This window comes from Chaetomium strumarium (assembly GCF_033439665.1).
Source record: "Chaetomium strumarium strain CBS 333.67 chromosome Unknown B0T15scaffold_1, whole genome shotgun sequence".
NCBI classification, from domain to species: Eukaryota; Fungi; Ascomycota; class Sordariomycetes; order Sordariales; family Chaetomiaceae; genus Chaetomium; species Chaetomium strumarium.
In genome coordinates, this window is record NW_026944429.1 from 3772461 (window position 1) to 3787304 (window position 14844).

Below are 14844 nucleotides of genomic sequence, written 5' to 3' on the forward strand. Positions count from 1 at the left end.
ACTGTACGTACATATATTACCGGCGCCAAGCGAAGCACTTTTTCGTTCTGTTGGGATCCCCAGTCCCATCTCCTGGTAGTGTAGAAATTCGAGTCACGCTCAAACGGAGGTCCCCAGTGCGAAGGGATAGCTTCCAGGTTATCCAGGCAGATACCTAACTCCAAAGCGGCTAGAGTTGCGTCCAGCGTGGTCAGGTGCCTTGCGGCTGTCCACCAGCCGTTGGTTTACGTTTTCGCCGTCCGAACTGCCCCTGGATCGCCAACAAGCAACACATTCCAATCACTAACTTCCTGATCAGTTGCCCCAATGCGGGCGCGCCTTTTGTTCGGCCTGCATCGGAATCAAGTCTCAGTACGAGGTACCTAATGAGCGAAATCATATTGATGTCCAGCATCTCAGCATGGAACGGATACTGTTAGACATCTCACCACCTGTGGTCTGCCGTGTTCTGCCTGTCCAACGACTCAGCATCAGTAGTCGTACAGTACGGTACTGTAACGGTATGACATCAGCGAGGGGTCCAGGGCTCTCAACAAGGGCCAGAATCCTAGGGCCTGCTCAGCAGGGACTTTGGAGATACCCAGTTCAATATCAAGTTCGGGTAAAATGCGGTGTGAGATTGGTGGGGGAGAAAGTACTAGTTTTGTATTTTCGAAAGGCCCCGGTTCGGCGAAGCGCGGGTGACTGATGGGGTTCTCGGTGTTTGTTGAGGCGCCTCGTGATTGTCCCGACGCTGCTGGGGGGGCTCTTTAACTTCTTTAAGATGCCGACGACGTCTTACACCGCAGCACCATGATTTCCTCGTTCTATTCGCAGCCTGCCGGACACGGTGTGTGACAGATACCTTAGGTTTCGCTCGTTTCGTCGACCATAAAGCCCACTGCGAAAGTTACAGCGGCCGCGCATGTGTCAGATTCCGGCTGCCCAATTTTCGTTGTGCCCCTCCTTCGGCCGCTCCCGATTACCTTCCTGTCGTTCACAAGCGTATAAGGTGACTGAAACTCAAGCTCTCGACACTGTCGGTCTGCAATCTTGTCGTTGCCCACGGATTGAACTTAGCGAAAACGTACTGCTCATTTCAGCTCGCTCACATTCCTCCGCCTGTTTCAGCGCATCGCACTGAAGCAGACCGTACTCCGGACCCGGTCGCCGGAAACACGAGTCTCGGCGTGGCGGCTCCATTGATATCTCGTGCCTCGGTCCACACCCTAGCAAGCAGCAGGCAAATACAAATTTGATTCTCCTTCCTGGCCACAAGCTCGTTGCAGGCCCTCGAAGGTGGGAAAGAACCATTCGGTAATCGGGTCGTCGCATAAGATGCAGTACGTCAGGAACCTCAGCGATTCGGTGTCCACGGCATGGAATTCAATCAACCCAGCCACCCTCAGCGGGGCTATCGACGTGATCGTTGTTGAACGCGAAGATGGCACCCTGGCTTGTTCTCCGTTCCATGTGCGCTTCGGCAAGTTCTCGCTCCTGCGTCCGTACGAGAAGAAGGTCGAGTTCAAGGTCAACGGGGTTAAGCAGCCCTACTCCATGAAGCTCGGCGAGGGCGGAGAAGCCTTCTTTGTGTTCGAGACGAGCGACACGATTCCCAAAAGCCTGCAGACGTCACCCTTGGTGTCGCCCGCTTCGAGCCCCCCTCTGGACCCGCAACAGAGCGGGCAACCAGCGCTGCAGGAGCCCGAATCGCTTGTTCTTGACGACACCGAAGGGAAGGCCCGGTCGTCGAGCTTCCACCGGCCAACCCCTACAATTCTTCATTCCATCCGGCAAGACGGTACGCAGACGTCTGAGCTGCATAACTGAGACTTCCCCGCTGACGAAACATACAGGGCTGCTCACCCCGAGGTCAACCTCTCCGGAGCTTTCCCGGAGAGTGCCGTCCTCTGCCGATGGTTCCCCGCCACGCCCTCACAGCGATGTCATCCTCCCTTACGCAGCGCGGAAGCCGCCCCCCAGCGACCACGGCTCAAGCCAAGGCGACAGTCTTATGTACTCTGAGCGCTCGCACAGCCCACCCCCGTTGACGCCCGCTGAGGCTATGCAGCGGGCGATGAGTATATCCAAAGAACTGTCCGCCGTCAACATCCCAACGCACGTTACTGAAACAGGAGATTTGATGTTGGACATGACTGGGTTCAAGGGTAGCGAGGAGGACGCCCTTAGGGCAGAGGTCCTTGCTCGGAAGGTGTTGTCGGAAGAGCTAGACGGCAACTACGATATTGGCGCTCTCTTCGGTGTCGACGAACGTGGGAACCTCTGGATCTACCACAGCGAGGAGGCGAAGGATGCGGCAATGAAGAGGGTGACTGAAGCGCAACTGCGTGGTTCGCACGGCAAGGACATGGATGCCGTGTCTGATCCGGGCTACCAGAGCGACAGCAGCGATGCCACGGCTTCTCCAATCACGACAAGCCATAGGAGGACCGAGTCAGACCTTGGCCAGATGGCCCTGCAGACGCCTCCCAGCTCACCGGGGTCTCCAGCGGCCGGCGATCCCAACCGGAATTATGCCAAGACGTTGCGGCTGACTAGCGACCAACTGAAGGCATTGAACTTGAAAGCAGGGGAGAACTCCATGAGCTTCACGGTGAACCGAGCAACCTGCCAGGCGTACATGTACCTGTGGAGGCATGAGACCCCCGTGGTTATCTCGGACATAGACGGGACCATCACCAAATCCGACGCCCTCGGCCACGTGCTGAACATGATTGGGCGGGACTGGACGCATGCGGGTGTCGCGAAGCTGTACAGCGATATCGTGGCCAACGGGTACAACATCATGTACCTGACGAGTCGGTCCGTCGGACAGGCGGACACCACGCGGGCCTACCTCGCCGGAATCGTGCAGGACGGGTATCGTCTCCCACGAGGGCCCACGATCCTGTCCCCGGACCGGACATTGGCAGCGCTGCGTCGCGAGGTCTATCTGCGCAAGCCCCACATCTTCAAGATGTCGACTCTACGAGACATTCGCAGTCTCTACGGGCCGGACCGATCCCCCTTCTACGCTGGCTTTGGCAACCGCTTCACTGACCAGATCTCGTACCGGACCGTCGACGTTCCCCGAACTCGCATCTTCACTATCAACTCTAACGCCGAGGTGTCGCTGGACCTATTGAGTCTCAACAAGATGAAGCTCAGCTATGTCAACATGACCGAGGTAGTCGATCACTACTTCCCGCCCGTCGACACTCTTGTGAAGGGGGGCGGTGAGGATTTCACGGACTTCAAGTACTGGCGCGACAACCCGCTTGAGCTCGACGAGTTTTCCGCGAGTGATACCGAGGGTGAGGACGATGGGCATGATGACGACAACGATAGCCAATATGCCGAGGAAGACGACGAGGAAGCGGGCGAGGGCCTCGGGGACAGCTACATCTCTCGGGACTCTGCAGATGACTACGGCGAGGGGAGCGCGATGGGCGAGAGCTACGACGAGGAGCGGCTGATGCGGTCCATGGCTGAGGACGAGTATGCTGATGATGAAGAGGAGGAATTGGGCGAAGAAGACCAAGAAGACGACGTAGTGGAGGAGGAGGAGGAAGAAGAAGAAGAAGAAGAAGAGGAAGAAAGATTAGACCGGGAATCGACCCCCGTACCTGTCGGCGACTCTGGGCTTGAGATGCAGGGAAGCGCAACGCATGATCTAAGCGCTGAGCTGATCACGGGAGTGAAAAACTTGAAGGTGGACAACAGATGATAGTCCGACTATAGAACCGCTTCAACAAGGGACCTACAGCACTGAGAGGGCTGGCGCACACTATAGGATATTCGATGGGGCCATAGATCGGCAAGGACACGGTACTGGAGATGATGTTTGACCGCATATCGCATAGCGCGGCGCAAGGGATTTTCATGGTTGTTGGTATAGCTAGAGGTGTATATCTCCACTGCTTTGGATCATTCTAATTGAGGAAATCTGGGTGTACGCCTTCCGCAACTGACAAGATTATCTAGGTATCAGGAAAGTGAAGTCTGATCCTACCACGCCCTGGTACCAGATCCATATCGTAAGGCCCATGAAAACTCCCGAACTCCTTCCATGCTACCAGAGGAAACGTATCTCCAGTGTACAGTCCGATTTGGAGAAGTCCCGATCCTCAACTCCGCCGTACCGTGTCTCTTTTCTAGCATGTGACAGCCAGCTCACGCCTCGGTCATATCCTCGTCCTCCATACCCTCATCCCCAAACACGTCACCAATTGTACCCCCTTCCACCCCATCCCCACCGACATCCTCCGTCTCGACGTCCATGGCATCGGCTGCCCTCCCTGCACCAGGTCCATCAACCATCATCTCGTCGTCCTGGTCCTCGTCTTCCTCACTGCTCTCTTCTAACCCTTCCTGGCCGGCCCAAACATCCCTCAAGCCCCAGGAGACCCCACTCAACACAAACCTCTCGCTCGGCAACCGTACCCCCCACTCGCTTGGTAACACCCTCGGCAACGCAACCTTATTCTTCTCCCTCGCCAACTCCATCATCCAGTCCTTACTCGCCCCCCCGCCACCAGTGCCCCCGGTCCCACCACCCGCACCACCGCGGAACTGGAACCCAAGCCGGCTCGCGATCGCCAGCTGCACGGCGTTGGAGCTGATGGTCGCCTCGCCGACGTTGACGGGCGCCGCGCCCGACGCCGCGCTGGGGCGCGCTCCCGCGTGTGATGTGTACGGGTCGGCCGACAGGTGCAGCGCGTCCGAGAGGATGGAGGCCGTGTGCCGGTAGGCGAAGTCCAGCAGCAGCAGCGGCACGCGCTGCTCGAAGGAGGTTACCCCTTGCGCAGTGAGGAGCAGCTCAATCGTACGAGCATCGCGGGGGCGCGGCGCCGTGGTTGACTGCGTTGCTGTCGTCGTTGTTGGTTGTTGCTGTTGTTGGAGCTGGTTCTGGGATGCCAGCTGCGAGTTGGGTTGGATTTGGGAGGGAGGGGCGTTTGCTTGTGATTGGGCTGGTTGAGGTTGTTGACTAAATGAAACTGATTGCGAAGTTGATGGCGCCGGCGCGCCGTTGGTTTGAGCTGCTGCCGCGCCGGTGGCGGACATGGTGACGGTTGCCGAACTAAGATTGATAGTGGGTGACTCGTCCCGGTGGAAGTTGACTACGATGCGCCGAATTATCCTGATGGCTTCTTCTGCTAAGCTCACAAATTACCAGCGAGACTTCAGAGCTCGGTCAAAATGTGTTCGTCCACGTTGTCGATGCGGCTTAGTTGTACTCAGGAATCGTTGATAGCGTGTGGTCGGTAAAAGATGAAGGCGGATGGATTAGAGACGCGATTCCAGCGCCCGACACATGCGAAGTTGCGGACCTGGAAATGCCAAGGTTCATGGCGGGCCCCACCAGCCTGGTCTCTGCGTCGGATTCTTGATGATCCGATGGAGATGGAAGTTCGAGCGCATTGACCACCGCTTATTTCAGACCACGCCAGAAAAGAATTTCCTGATCTGATGTGCAGAACAAGGGCGGGCAGTCAGGGAGGCAGGGACGCAACGAATGGAGGGGCAATGCCCACCCCACCTTGGGACCGCGAGAGTGGGTGCCGATACAGGACTGGTCTCCCGAGAAACTTGCGATGACTCCCCGCTGTTCATGCTCGGCGATGTGAATAGAAAAGACTCATAACCAACCGGTTCAGCACCGTAGTTGCGCGGCCCTCTTTTCTCATCGTGTCCTCGTTACGCTGCAATTATGGAGACAACGCTGCCGATCCCGTTCCTTGTCAGTGTCACTGTCCCTCCTGGCCTCGGAGGCGAGGAGGGTCTCAATCGCGACGAAGTATCATGTCTTGGCTGCGTCTTCTTTGAGGTTGCTCCCCAAACTCTCGACAAAATCTTGCGCTTCTTGGGGCGCCACAACACGGAATTCCAGGCCTACTTCGACGTCAGGCGCCTTGAGAACCGAGATGATATCGTTTCCCTCCTCGACGCCGGTGCTCGCAAGGTTTTCGTCCGCCCCGAACAGCTGCCCGATTTCGCCGAATTTGCTCCCCGTGTTGCCGCTGTCGTAGACGGCAGCAGCACGGACCAACTGGCTTCTTCCAGCGAGCACGGCTTGCTCGTGTCTGGCTTCGATCAGACATCTGCCGACGTCGCCCAGTTCATCGAAGAGGCCAAAACGAAAAAGATCACCCCCTTCTTCATTAAGCCTGTTCCCGGAACCGATCTTGAGCGCTTCATTGGCACTGCCGCACAGTGCAATGCCATCCCGATTCTGCCCTCGACGGGGTTGGCAAGCAAAGAGGAGGCGGGAAAGCTAGCGGTATCCAAGATCCTCGCGGCTACCTGGAAGTCTGACCGTCCGGATGGCCTAGTTCCCACCGTCGTTGTCGACGAGAACGACACAGCCTTGGGTCTCGTGTATAGCAGCGAAGAGAGTATTGGGGAGGCCCTCAAGACCCGCACGGGTGTATATCAGAGTCGGAAGCGCGGGCTGTGGTACAAGGGGGCAACGTCGGGCGACACGCAGGAACTGGTACGGATATCGCTGGACTGTGACAACGATGCGCTCAAGTTCGTCGTCAGGCAAAAGGGGCGTTTTTGCCACCTGGAGCAATCAGGATGCTTTGGCGACCTAAAGGGCATCGCCAAACTGGAGAAGACGCTTGTGTCAAGGAAACAGTCAGCGCCGCCGGGCTCTTACACGGCCCGCCTCTTCGCGGATGAGAAACTTCTGCGGGCCAAGATCATGGAGGAGGCCGAAGAACTCTGCGACGCCAAGACGCCCGAGGAGGTTGCCTTTGAGGCGGCTGACCTCATTTACTTCGCCTTGACACGGGCCGTGAGCGCCGGTGTGACACTGGCCGACATTGAAAAGAACCTCGACGCCAAGAGCTTCAAGGTCAAGCGGAGGACAGGGGACGCTAAGGGGAAGTGGGCAGAAAAGGAGGGCATCAAACCTGCTGCAAGTGCTGCACCATCTGCCCCAGCAGTAAACGAGACACCCAAAGAGGCCGCTCCTGAGAAGATCACGATGAAAGTATACGACACGACTAAGGCGACGCCGCAGGAGCTCGACGACGCTCTGAAGCGGCCGTCACAAAAGTCCTCGGAAGCCATCATGAAGATCGTCGCTCCCATCATCGACGACGTTCGGAAGAATGGCGACAAGGCGGTTCTCGCGTACACCCACAAGTTCGAGAAGGCCACTTCTCTGACATCGCCCGTTCTTAGAGCACCCTTCCCTGAGGCACTCATGCAGCTACCTGCCGAAACCGTCAAGGCAATCGACGTGTCCTTCGAGAACATCCGCAAGTTCCACGCGGCTCAAAGGGAGGAAAAGCCCCTGAAGGTCGAGACCATGCCTGGTGTCGTTTGCAGCCGCTTTTCACGGCCCATCGAAGCTGTCGGTCTGTATGTCCCCGGAGGCACAGCGGTGCTTCCCAGCACGGCTCTCATGCTTGGTGTCCCCGCCATGGTTGCCGGTTGCAAGAAGATCGTCATTGCGTCACCCCCGCGGTCAGACGGCACTATCACGCCCGAGATTGTCTACGTCGCCCACAAGGTAGGCGCAGAGTCAATCGTCCTGGCTGGCGGCGCGCAGGCAGTTGCTGCCATGGCATATGGCACGGAGAGCGTGACTAAGGTAGACAAGATCTTGGGCCCTGGTAACCAGTTCGTCACTGCGGCCAAGATGTATGTCAGCAATGACACTAACGCGGGCGTCGGCATCGACATGCCGGCTGGTCCGTCCGAGGTCTTGGTCATCGCTGACAAGGACGCCAACCCGGCGTTCGTCGCCTCGGATCTCCTGTCCCAGGCAGAACACGGCGTCGACAGCCAGGTGGTTCTGATTGCCGTGGATCTCAGCGATGCACAGCTGGCAGCCATCGAGGACGAGCTGCACCGGCAGGCCATGGAGCTTCCTCGGGTGGACATTGTCCGGGGCTCTATTGCCCACTCGGTTACTGTGCGCGTCAAGACGGTGGACGAGGCGATGGAGATCAGCAACAAATACGCCCCGGAGCACTTGATTCTCCAGCTCAAGGACGCCGAGAAGGTCGTGGACAAGGTCATGAATGCCGGAAGTGTGTTTATCGGCGAATGGACGCCAGAGAGTGTGGGCGACTACTCTGCTGGTGTCAACCACTCACTGCGTAAGTTCTCTCCTTTGTTGCTGACTGGCAACCTGTTAGTATTAACATGATGTCTAGCAACCTACGGTTACGCCAAACAGTACTCAGGCGTCAACCTCGCGTCCTTTGTCAAGCATATCACCAGCTCAAATTTGACGGCCGATGGTCTCCGCAATGTTGGCGAGGCGGTGATGCGGCTGGCCAAGGTAGAAGAGCTCGAGGCCCACAGGAGGGCTGTCAGCATCCGTCTGGAGCACATGAATCGGTGATACTGATTTGCCTACACCAGCCATATCCGTATAAAAGAGAGATCTTGATAAAATGGAAATTGCGTTCTGTTGTCGTGTTGGCCCATCGAATTCCGACCTAGACTTCAAAACTTGGGGGCGTTACCGTAGCAGTAACCCTGGCGACCGGGTGTTGGGACCACCTTGCGGCAGGCTTGCTATCAAGTTGTGATGAATATGGCTGACGATCAACGGACCCGACGGGGGCGGTTAGTTGTTACGGTACCCCCAACTCTTTAGTATTTCCAGCTGGCGGTGAGACTCCCAGTGTGGCCGGATCGTGTGTTTAAGATGCCTTTCAAAGAACTTTGCAAAGCGGTGTGGGATGAAGCCCTCCAGATGCATGAGAGCGATGTGCGACCCCCAATGCCTGTAGCAAAACAGAATTAGGTACTCCGTACCTACGGCTCGGATCCTTGAATCCTAGCTTATCATTCCGAGGGCAAAGATAATCAGCATCAGACAGCAGCGTGGAGGATGCTTTTTCAGCCCTTGTGTTTGACTCAGCTGTGATGCATGTCTTAATATAAGGGTCAAGACTGCCTCGGATTTAATACTCCAACGTCATCCCAGGGTCCGAATTTTTGGGATTGAAGATGCCGGTGGGTAGGACCTGTCACCCCACAACAGCCACATGCAACGGGAATTAACACACGAATCTTACCTCCGTACACGTGTACCCGCGTATTGTATGCGTGTACGGCATGTATGTGGAGTAATCCGTACGGTTATTCCGCCCCGCCAAGCCTCAAGCCCCAACGCAGCCCACAGGCACTTTGCGGGTCGATCCTTTCATCCCGTTACACTACACTAGCTCAACTAGATCGCGCGGTATCGTCCGTAGTTTCCGTGTGGAAGGCGCTCACATGTCCGAACAGACGAGTCCGAAGTTCTGACTACCGTCGCGAGAAATTCCAGGATCCGCATCTATGAAGACATCGCACAAGGCGACCGGATGAACTGATACGCAACAGCAGCCAGCGTTTTGAAACCGCACGGGCCAGCTGGGCAGTGGCCGCAGAAACCATGAAACGATCAGCGCTAGTTAATAAGGGAGGTCTGAAAGCCTCGGGTGCTCGGCACGCATAAGGCCCCTTGGAGAGACCCTGACTCGAGAAAATAAAATAAAGGATGCGCATGTATGTGCATACATGCATGTACAATACATATACATTCAATGATCATATTCAAGGAAAAGGCGCGAAAAAACGGCGGCCTCCGGGGCGTCTCGTTTCATCCAAACACGGCCAGGTCGTCCCAAGCCGACCGCCGCCTAATCCCAAACTCATGAAAACAGGCGCCCCCAAGCCAGCACCACCCTCCAGTTCCAAACGCAGCTCCGTGGCACTGTTGGCTCCTCGCAGCGAGCCGCCACATTGTTATTACGCTGTCAGGTCGCTCATAAGCACTGGCTGAGCCCCGTTTCCTTGCGGGGCTTCTCATCCCCCGGGATCTCCGGTGATCCCGCTTGCCAGCACATCAACCATCAGCGCATATCGAAGAACAACGAGGAGCCATCCTATTTTGCTCTTAAGCAACCCGCATCCCCGGGATTCATACAACGGTATCAGTCGCTTATTCGACTGCCGGTCCAAGACTCTTCATGACTCGCTGAGCCGGCAAACATCGCCATGCATTTACACGCCCTTCTTCCGCTCACCCTCCTCCAGCTTCTCACGTCCGCCGAGCCCATCAGGATACCCGCCACGAACAATGGCTTGATTGTCAGCCCGCGGGCGCGCTCCGACGCGCCGAGTGGCGGCTATGCCCCGGCTCAGGTGCCGTGCCCGAACGAGAAGCCCACTATCCGGCGCGCCAACACGCTCTCCAAGAGCGAGACGGACTGGCTCGCAAAGCGTCGCCCGAACACTGTTGATCCCATGATAGACTTCCTGAAACGGGCTAACATCGAGGGTTTCGACGCCGAGGCCTACATCAAGCGCGTGGCCTCGGATGTCAAGGACCTGCCCAATATCGGCATCGCCGTCTCCGGAGGTGGCTACCGAGCCCTGATGAACGGCGCCGGTTTCGTGGCTGCTGCTGACAGTCGCACCCCCGGCTCGACGGGCAGCGGTGGCATCGGCGGCCTTCTCCAGGCCAGCACTTACCTGTCGGGCCTGTCGGGCGGTGGCTGGTTGGTTAGCAGCATTTATGCCAACAACTTCACCACTGTCACCACGCTCCGCGACGGCCGTGAGGGCAGCAGCATCTGGAAGTTCGACAGCTCCATCTTCACCGGTCCTGATCTGCCCGGCATCTTTGACACAGTTAGGTACTGGCATGAAGTTGCCGATCAGGTCAGTGCGAAGAAGGATGCCGGCTTTGAGACGTCCATCACCGATTACTGGGGCCGAGCGCTCTCATATCAGCTGATTGACGCGCCGGAAGGCGGGCCATCATACACTTTCTCCAGCATCGCAGAGGATGACGCCTTCTCCAACGCCCAGGCACCCTTCCCAATCCTGGTTGCCGATGGTAGGGCTCCCGGTACCATCGTGGTTTCGCTGAACGCGACCGTCTACGAATTCAACCCCTTCGAGATGGGCTCGTGGGACCCTACCACCTACGGCTTTGCCCCGATAAAGTACCTCGCCTCCAACTTCTCAGGCGGCGTCGTACCGTCCGACGGCAAGTGCGTCCGCGGCTTCGACTCTGTCAGCTACATCTTCGGTACCAGCAGCTCCCTCTTCAACGCCTTTTTGCTCCAGAACATCAGCTCCGTGGACGGCGTGCCTGACTTCCTCCTCGACGCCGCCACCGACCTGCTCAAGGGCCTCTCCGCGGGGAAGGACGATGTCGCTCAGTACGTCCCGAACCCCTTCCTGGGCTGGAACAACGGCTCCAACCCCGCCGCCAACACCGTCGAGCTCGACCTTGTCGACGGCGGCATGGACCTGCAGAACATTCCCCTGCACCCCCTGATCCAGCCGTTCCGCTCCGTCGACGTCATCTTCGCCGTCGACTCCTCTGCCGATACCACCTTCTCTTGGCCGAACGGCACTGCCATGCGAGCCAGCTATGACCGCACCAAAGGCGACATCGCCAACGGCACCCTCTTCCCGCCCGTGCCGGACGACACAACCTTCATCTCGCTCGGCCTGAACAGCCGCCCGACCTTCTTCGGCTGCGACGTCAGTAACTTCACGCTCTCGGCGGGACAAACCGCGCCTCCTCTGGTCGTCTACGTCCCCAACGCGCCCTACACGGCCATGTCCAACGTCACGACCTTCACGCCCAGCTACCCGCTCGCCCAGCGCAACGCCATCATCCGCAACGGCTACGACTCGGCCACCCAGGGCAACGGCACACTCGACAAGCAATGGCCCACGTGCGTCGCGTGTGCGGTGCTGAGCCGCAGCTGGACGAGGACCAACACCTCGGTGCCGGCTGCCTGCGCCAGCTGCTTTGAGCGGTACTGCTGGAACGGGACAACGGTTGCGAACGCCGCCGTGGTCAGCGGGGGCGGCGGCGCCGAGTACCAGCCTACGTTCAAGATCGGCGATGGGAGCTCGTCTAGTCCGTCAGCCGCGGCCGTGGTTGGTCTGAGCGGGAGGTCGGTGTGGGCGTTGCTCATGGGGTTGATTGCGGCAGTGGTCGTTCTGTAATAAAAGGGGGAGCGGGGTCGTTGGAAAGTCGTAATGAGGCTGAAGCTTCTGGATCTCTCTGATTTTCTCATCGAGTTTGGCAAGGACAGCGAATCTCTTGCGATTTCCGCCAGGCACTGTACTGCTCTGTAAAGGATATTGGGATGCGTTAAGGATACCACTAGACTGGGTACTCAATGTCATGATCATTTGATTTCTTTTTTGTTTTTTGCTTGATTTCCCGCCCTGTTTCTTCTTGGGTCGTCTCGGCGCCAGATGGCATGACGAGGAGAGAGGAACACGCGAACAGCACTACTGCTCTATGCAAATGTACAGCGAAAATGAAGTGTTCACGGGACTTGGAGCCTCAGCTTTGGATCATACACCAAATGCTTTTCAGAGCAAGACCGGAGACGGAAAAGGGGTATAGTTTTCCGAACAGCATCTTCCTCACGCCAGAACCTGCTTCGAAAGTTCCTCCATACTGATGATCATCGTACGTCCAGCGCCACCGGAAACAGAACCACCTTTTGATAGAAGAAGGGAAATTTCCAGTCGGAGATGTTCGTAAGTTTCGTCAGAATGCAAGACGCAAAATATTATGACAAGACTGAAAAAGAGATGATGCAGAGCTCTGAGGGGAAACGACTTCTTCGAGTCGGATGAACAAACGTTGCAGGCATTCTGTGACCATCAGCCCGAGACGGCGAGACACTACTCGCCAGTGTACCATTTCCTAGCAATGCCGCCTTACAGAGACCGGCTGCTCACAGCTGTCATTGAAACGTATTGCGGTAGGGCCCGTCTACCCTCACCTCCATAATCCCGTCGGGCATCGAGCGGAGCCATTCGGCCCAGCTGTCGGTGTTGAAAGCGTCATCTACCAATCGAAACGTTATACTGATCTGCGTCCCGACATGAGCAGCACCAGGGGCGTCCCCTTTCCGCAGCGGGGCCAACAGAATGGATGGTAATGTTTTCGCGCCAGAGAGCTGCATGATTAGCGGCGTGGGAAACCTAGCGATAACCTCTCTCTCCGGGTTCTGTTCCCGTACCATTCTGGGATACAGAGAAAGCAATTTAGAGTGGAGTTCGGCCGCCGAGAAGGGCTCCTTGAACGGCTGGACGGCCCGCGTCCGGAGCTGGTCTGTCAGGGCACGCGTGAAGGCGCTCCTGCCAAGGAGCTCAGCGTGGTCCTCGCCGGCGGAGGCAGCAATCAATTCCAGCATGCCTTGTCGCCGGGTCGCCGTGTACGAAGGGAAGTAGGCGCAGTCCATAAGGAGCAGCGCGTCAGAGCGGGCGTTCTCAAACGAGGGTTGGATGGCGCTCCACCGGATGGCCGACGCGGGGTCAGCGTGTTTGGAGCTGGTCGATAGGGGTAAGCCTAGGGCCAACAAGCAAGATGCAAGCGAGGGTCAAACGGAATCACAGCACTCACCTCGCGAGAACCGTATCTCGGTCGCCATTCAGGTAAGTGTACCCGCTATAGTAGAATATTTTGAGGCAGTCGCGCTGATTATGGTCCGTGATGAAGTCGGCAACTGCCTGTGACAGCCACAGCCAGGACGTCCTGCCTTCATCTGAGGCTGTTGGGATCGACTTGACCTGAACGGTGTAGTTGTAATCCTCGTGGAACGTCTTGGCCAGTTCCTGGATGGCGCTATGGGCTTCAGGGCTGTCGTCGTCCTGCCACCGCACCAGAAGAACCGAGACGTGGGCGTAGCGGCTGCGGAATGAATTTGCCAAAATCCGGTCCGCGCTCCCCTGGAGATCCGCCCTGAAGGTGTCAAAGCCAGGCAGAGGCGGCAAGTTGACGGATTTCTCTAGGCGCGGGCCGGATGGCAGAGGTGTCCTGATGCGTGCCTCACTCAGGGCCGGCTGGACGTGTTGCTGCGAGGGAGAGGTGTCTATGTCCATTTCCCGAGGGTCTGGCGTGAATGCCGCTCTGGAGTGCAGTGGCGCCGGACTGAGTTGTGGCCCAGTCATGGACCCAATGGGCCCTTGCGGCGAAGATTGGTGAGATCTGAACCGTCTCGCGGCTTCCTCCCACGTCATGTTGTGATGGTTCGGGTGGCACTACAAGCTTTGTGTGAGTTGGCAGGTTCGCATGCCTTGGGGCCGGGGTTGAGATAGGGGGGCTCGGCTTACTGCAACCCTCCTCCGCCGACAGTCCGGGCATGCGCCCATCTTGCGGATCAGGTGCGCGCGTTCCCGCTGGACGGCCGTCAGGGGCCCGGTTCGGCGCCGGCTAGCACGGCGTTGCGGACCCACATCACTCCCGTCTTTCGCAGAGAAAACGGCTTGGGTGGGGTAAGAGGGCGACGACGCCACGCTGTAGGGGGTTCCAGGCGTTTCGTCGGTGACGAGAGTGGCCGAAGTCATGGCGGTTGCCGCCGTCGATATTGACGAGCTGGTGTCCTTCCGTACCGGCGGAGAGGCGCCTTCGGGCTGCAAGCCATGTTCCTTGTGCGTGGGCTTCGAGGTGGCACGGCTTTCGGGGCTCGGGGAAATGCGTCGTTGCACAGAGCGAGGGTCGTCACTGTTGTTAGGCGGCGCCTCAGCCAGCTTGACGGCTGAATGCATCCTGTAGCTAGCACGGGCTGAGATATCTACTCAGATGCAGCAAAATCCCATGGTCAATAAATGACAACCCTAGTCGCGAGATAGCCCCCCCAACCGCTTCCACTGCCCGCTCGCTTGAGATAGGAAGCTCGACACGGGTCCTGCGCCTGCACACGGCCGTGTCCACGGCGTGGAGAGCTTGCGGGTTTGGGACCGGCGCTGAAAGCCGAGCGGGGACGGTCTGGAGTTGTGCCAGACCTGCCGACAAGCGGTGCCCTCACAAGGTTGAGAGCCGGTGAACAGCCAGGCACGAGACCCGAGGGCACGGTCAGGAGCTGC

The 14844-nt window shown here is 57.8% G+C and overlaps 5 protein-coding genes across 5 annotated transcripts; 3 read left to right on the forward strand and 2 right to left on the reverse strand.

Moving 5' to 3' along the window:
• Positions 1 to 1156: 1156 nt before the first annotated feature.
• On the forward strand, positions 1157 to 3929 carry B0T15DRAFT_39223 (Lipin/Ned1/Smp2-domain-containing protein). Its single transcript, XM_062864619.1, has 2 exons — positions 1157 to 1780; positions 1836 to 3929. The coding sequence occupies exons 1-2, from the start codon at positions 1318 to 1320 to the stop codon at positions 3704 to 3706; spliced, it is 2334 nt and encodes a 777-aa protein (XP_062726252.1). The 5' UTR covers positions 1157 to 1317; the 3' UTR covers positions 3707 to 3929.
• A 1-nt stretch (position 3930) lies between these two features.
• On the reverse strand, positions 3931 to 5387 carry B0T15DRAFT_518621 (transcription initiation factor IID, 31kD subunit-domain-containing protein). The gene has a single exon (XM_062868377.1). The coding sequence runs from the start codon at positions 5041 to 5043 to the stop codon at positions 4153 to 4155; it is 891 nt and encodes a 296-aa protein (XP_062726253.1). The 5' UTR covers positions 5044 to 5387; the 3' UTR covers positions 3931 to 4152.
• Positions 5388 to 5569: 182 nt separating this feature from the next.
• On the forward strand, positions 5570 to 8499 carry B0T15DRAFT_39226 (histidinol dehydrogenase-domain-containing protein). Its single transcript, XM_062864624.1, has 2 exons — positions 5570 to 8093; positions 8151 to 8499. The coding sequence occupies exons 1-2, from the start codon at positions 5690 to 5692 to the stop codon at positions 8339 to 8341; spliced, it is 2595 nt and encodes an 864-aa protein (XP_062726254.1). The 5' UTR covers positions 5570 to 5689; the 3' UTR covers positions 8342 to 8499.
• Positions 8500 to 9668: 1169 nt separating this feature from the next.
• Positions 9669 to 12115, forward strand: B0T15DRAFT_39278 (lysophospholipase catalytic domain-containing protein). The gene is made up of 2 exons (XM_062864658.1): positions 9669 to 9700; positions 9871 to 12115. Exon 2 carries the CDS (start codon positions 9991 to 9993, stop codon positions 11962 to 11964), a length of 1974 nt encoding a protein of 657 aa, XP_062726255.1. The 5' UTR covers positions 9669 to 9700; positions 9871 to 9990; the 3' UTR covers positions 11965 to 12115.
• A 604-nt stretch (positions 12116 to 12719) lies between these two features.
• On the reverse strand, positions 12720 to 14683 carry B0T15DRAFT_547150 (uncharacterized protein; the record flags this gene model as incomplete). The annotated part of the gene is made up of 3 exons (XM_062870170.1): positions 14092 to 14683; positions 13382 to 14019; positions 12720 to 13308 (listed from the first exon to the last, which is right to left on the reverse strand). The coding sequence occupies exons 1-3, from the start codon at positions 14524 to 14526 to the stop codon at positions 12720 to 12722; spliced, it is 1662 nt and encodes a 553-aa protein (XP_062726256.1). The 5' UTR covers positions 14527 to 14683.
• Between the last annotated feature and the right edge of the window lie 161 nt (positions 14684 to 14844).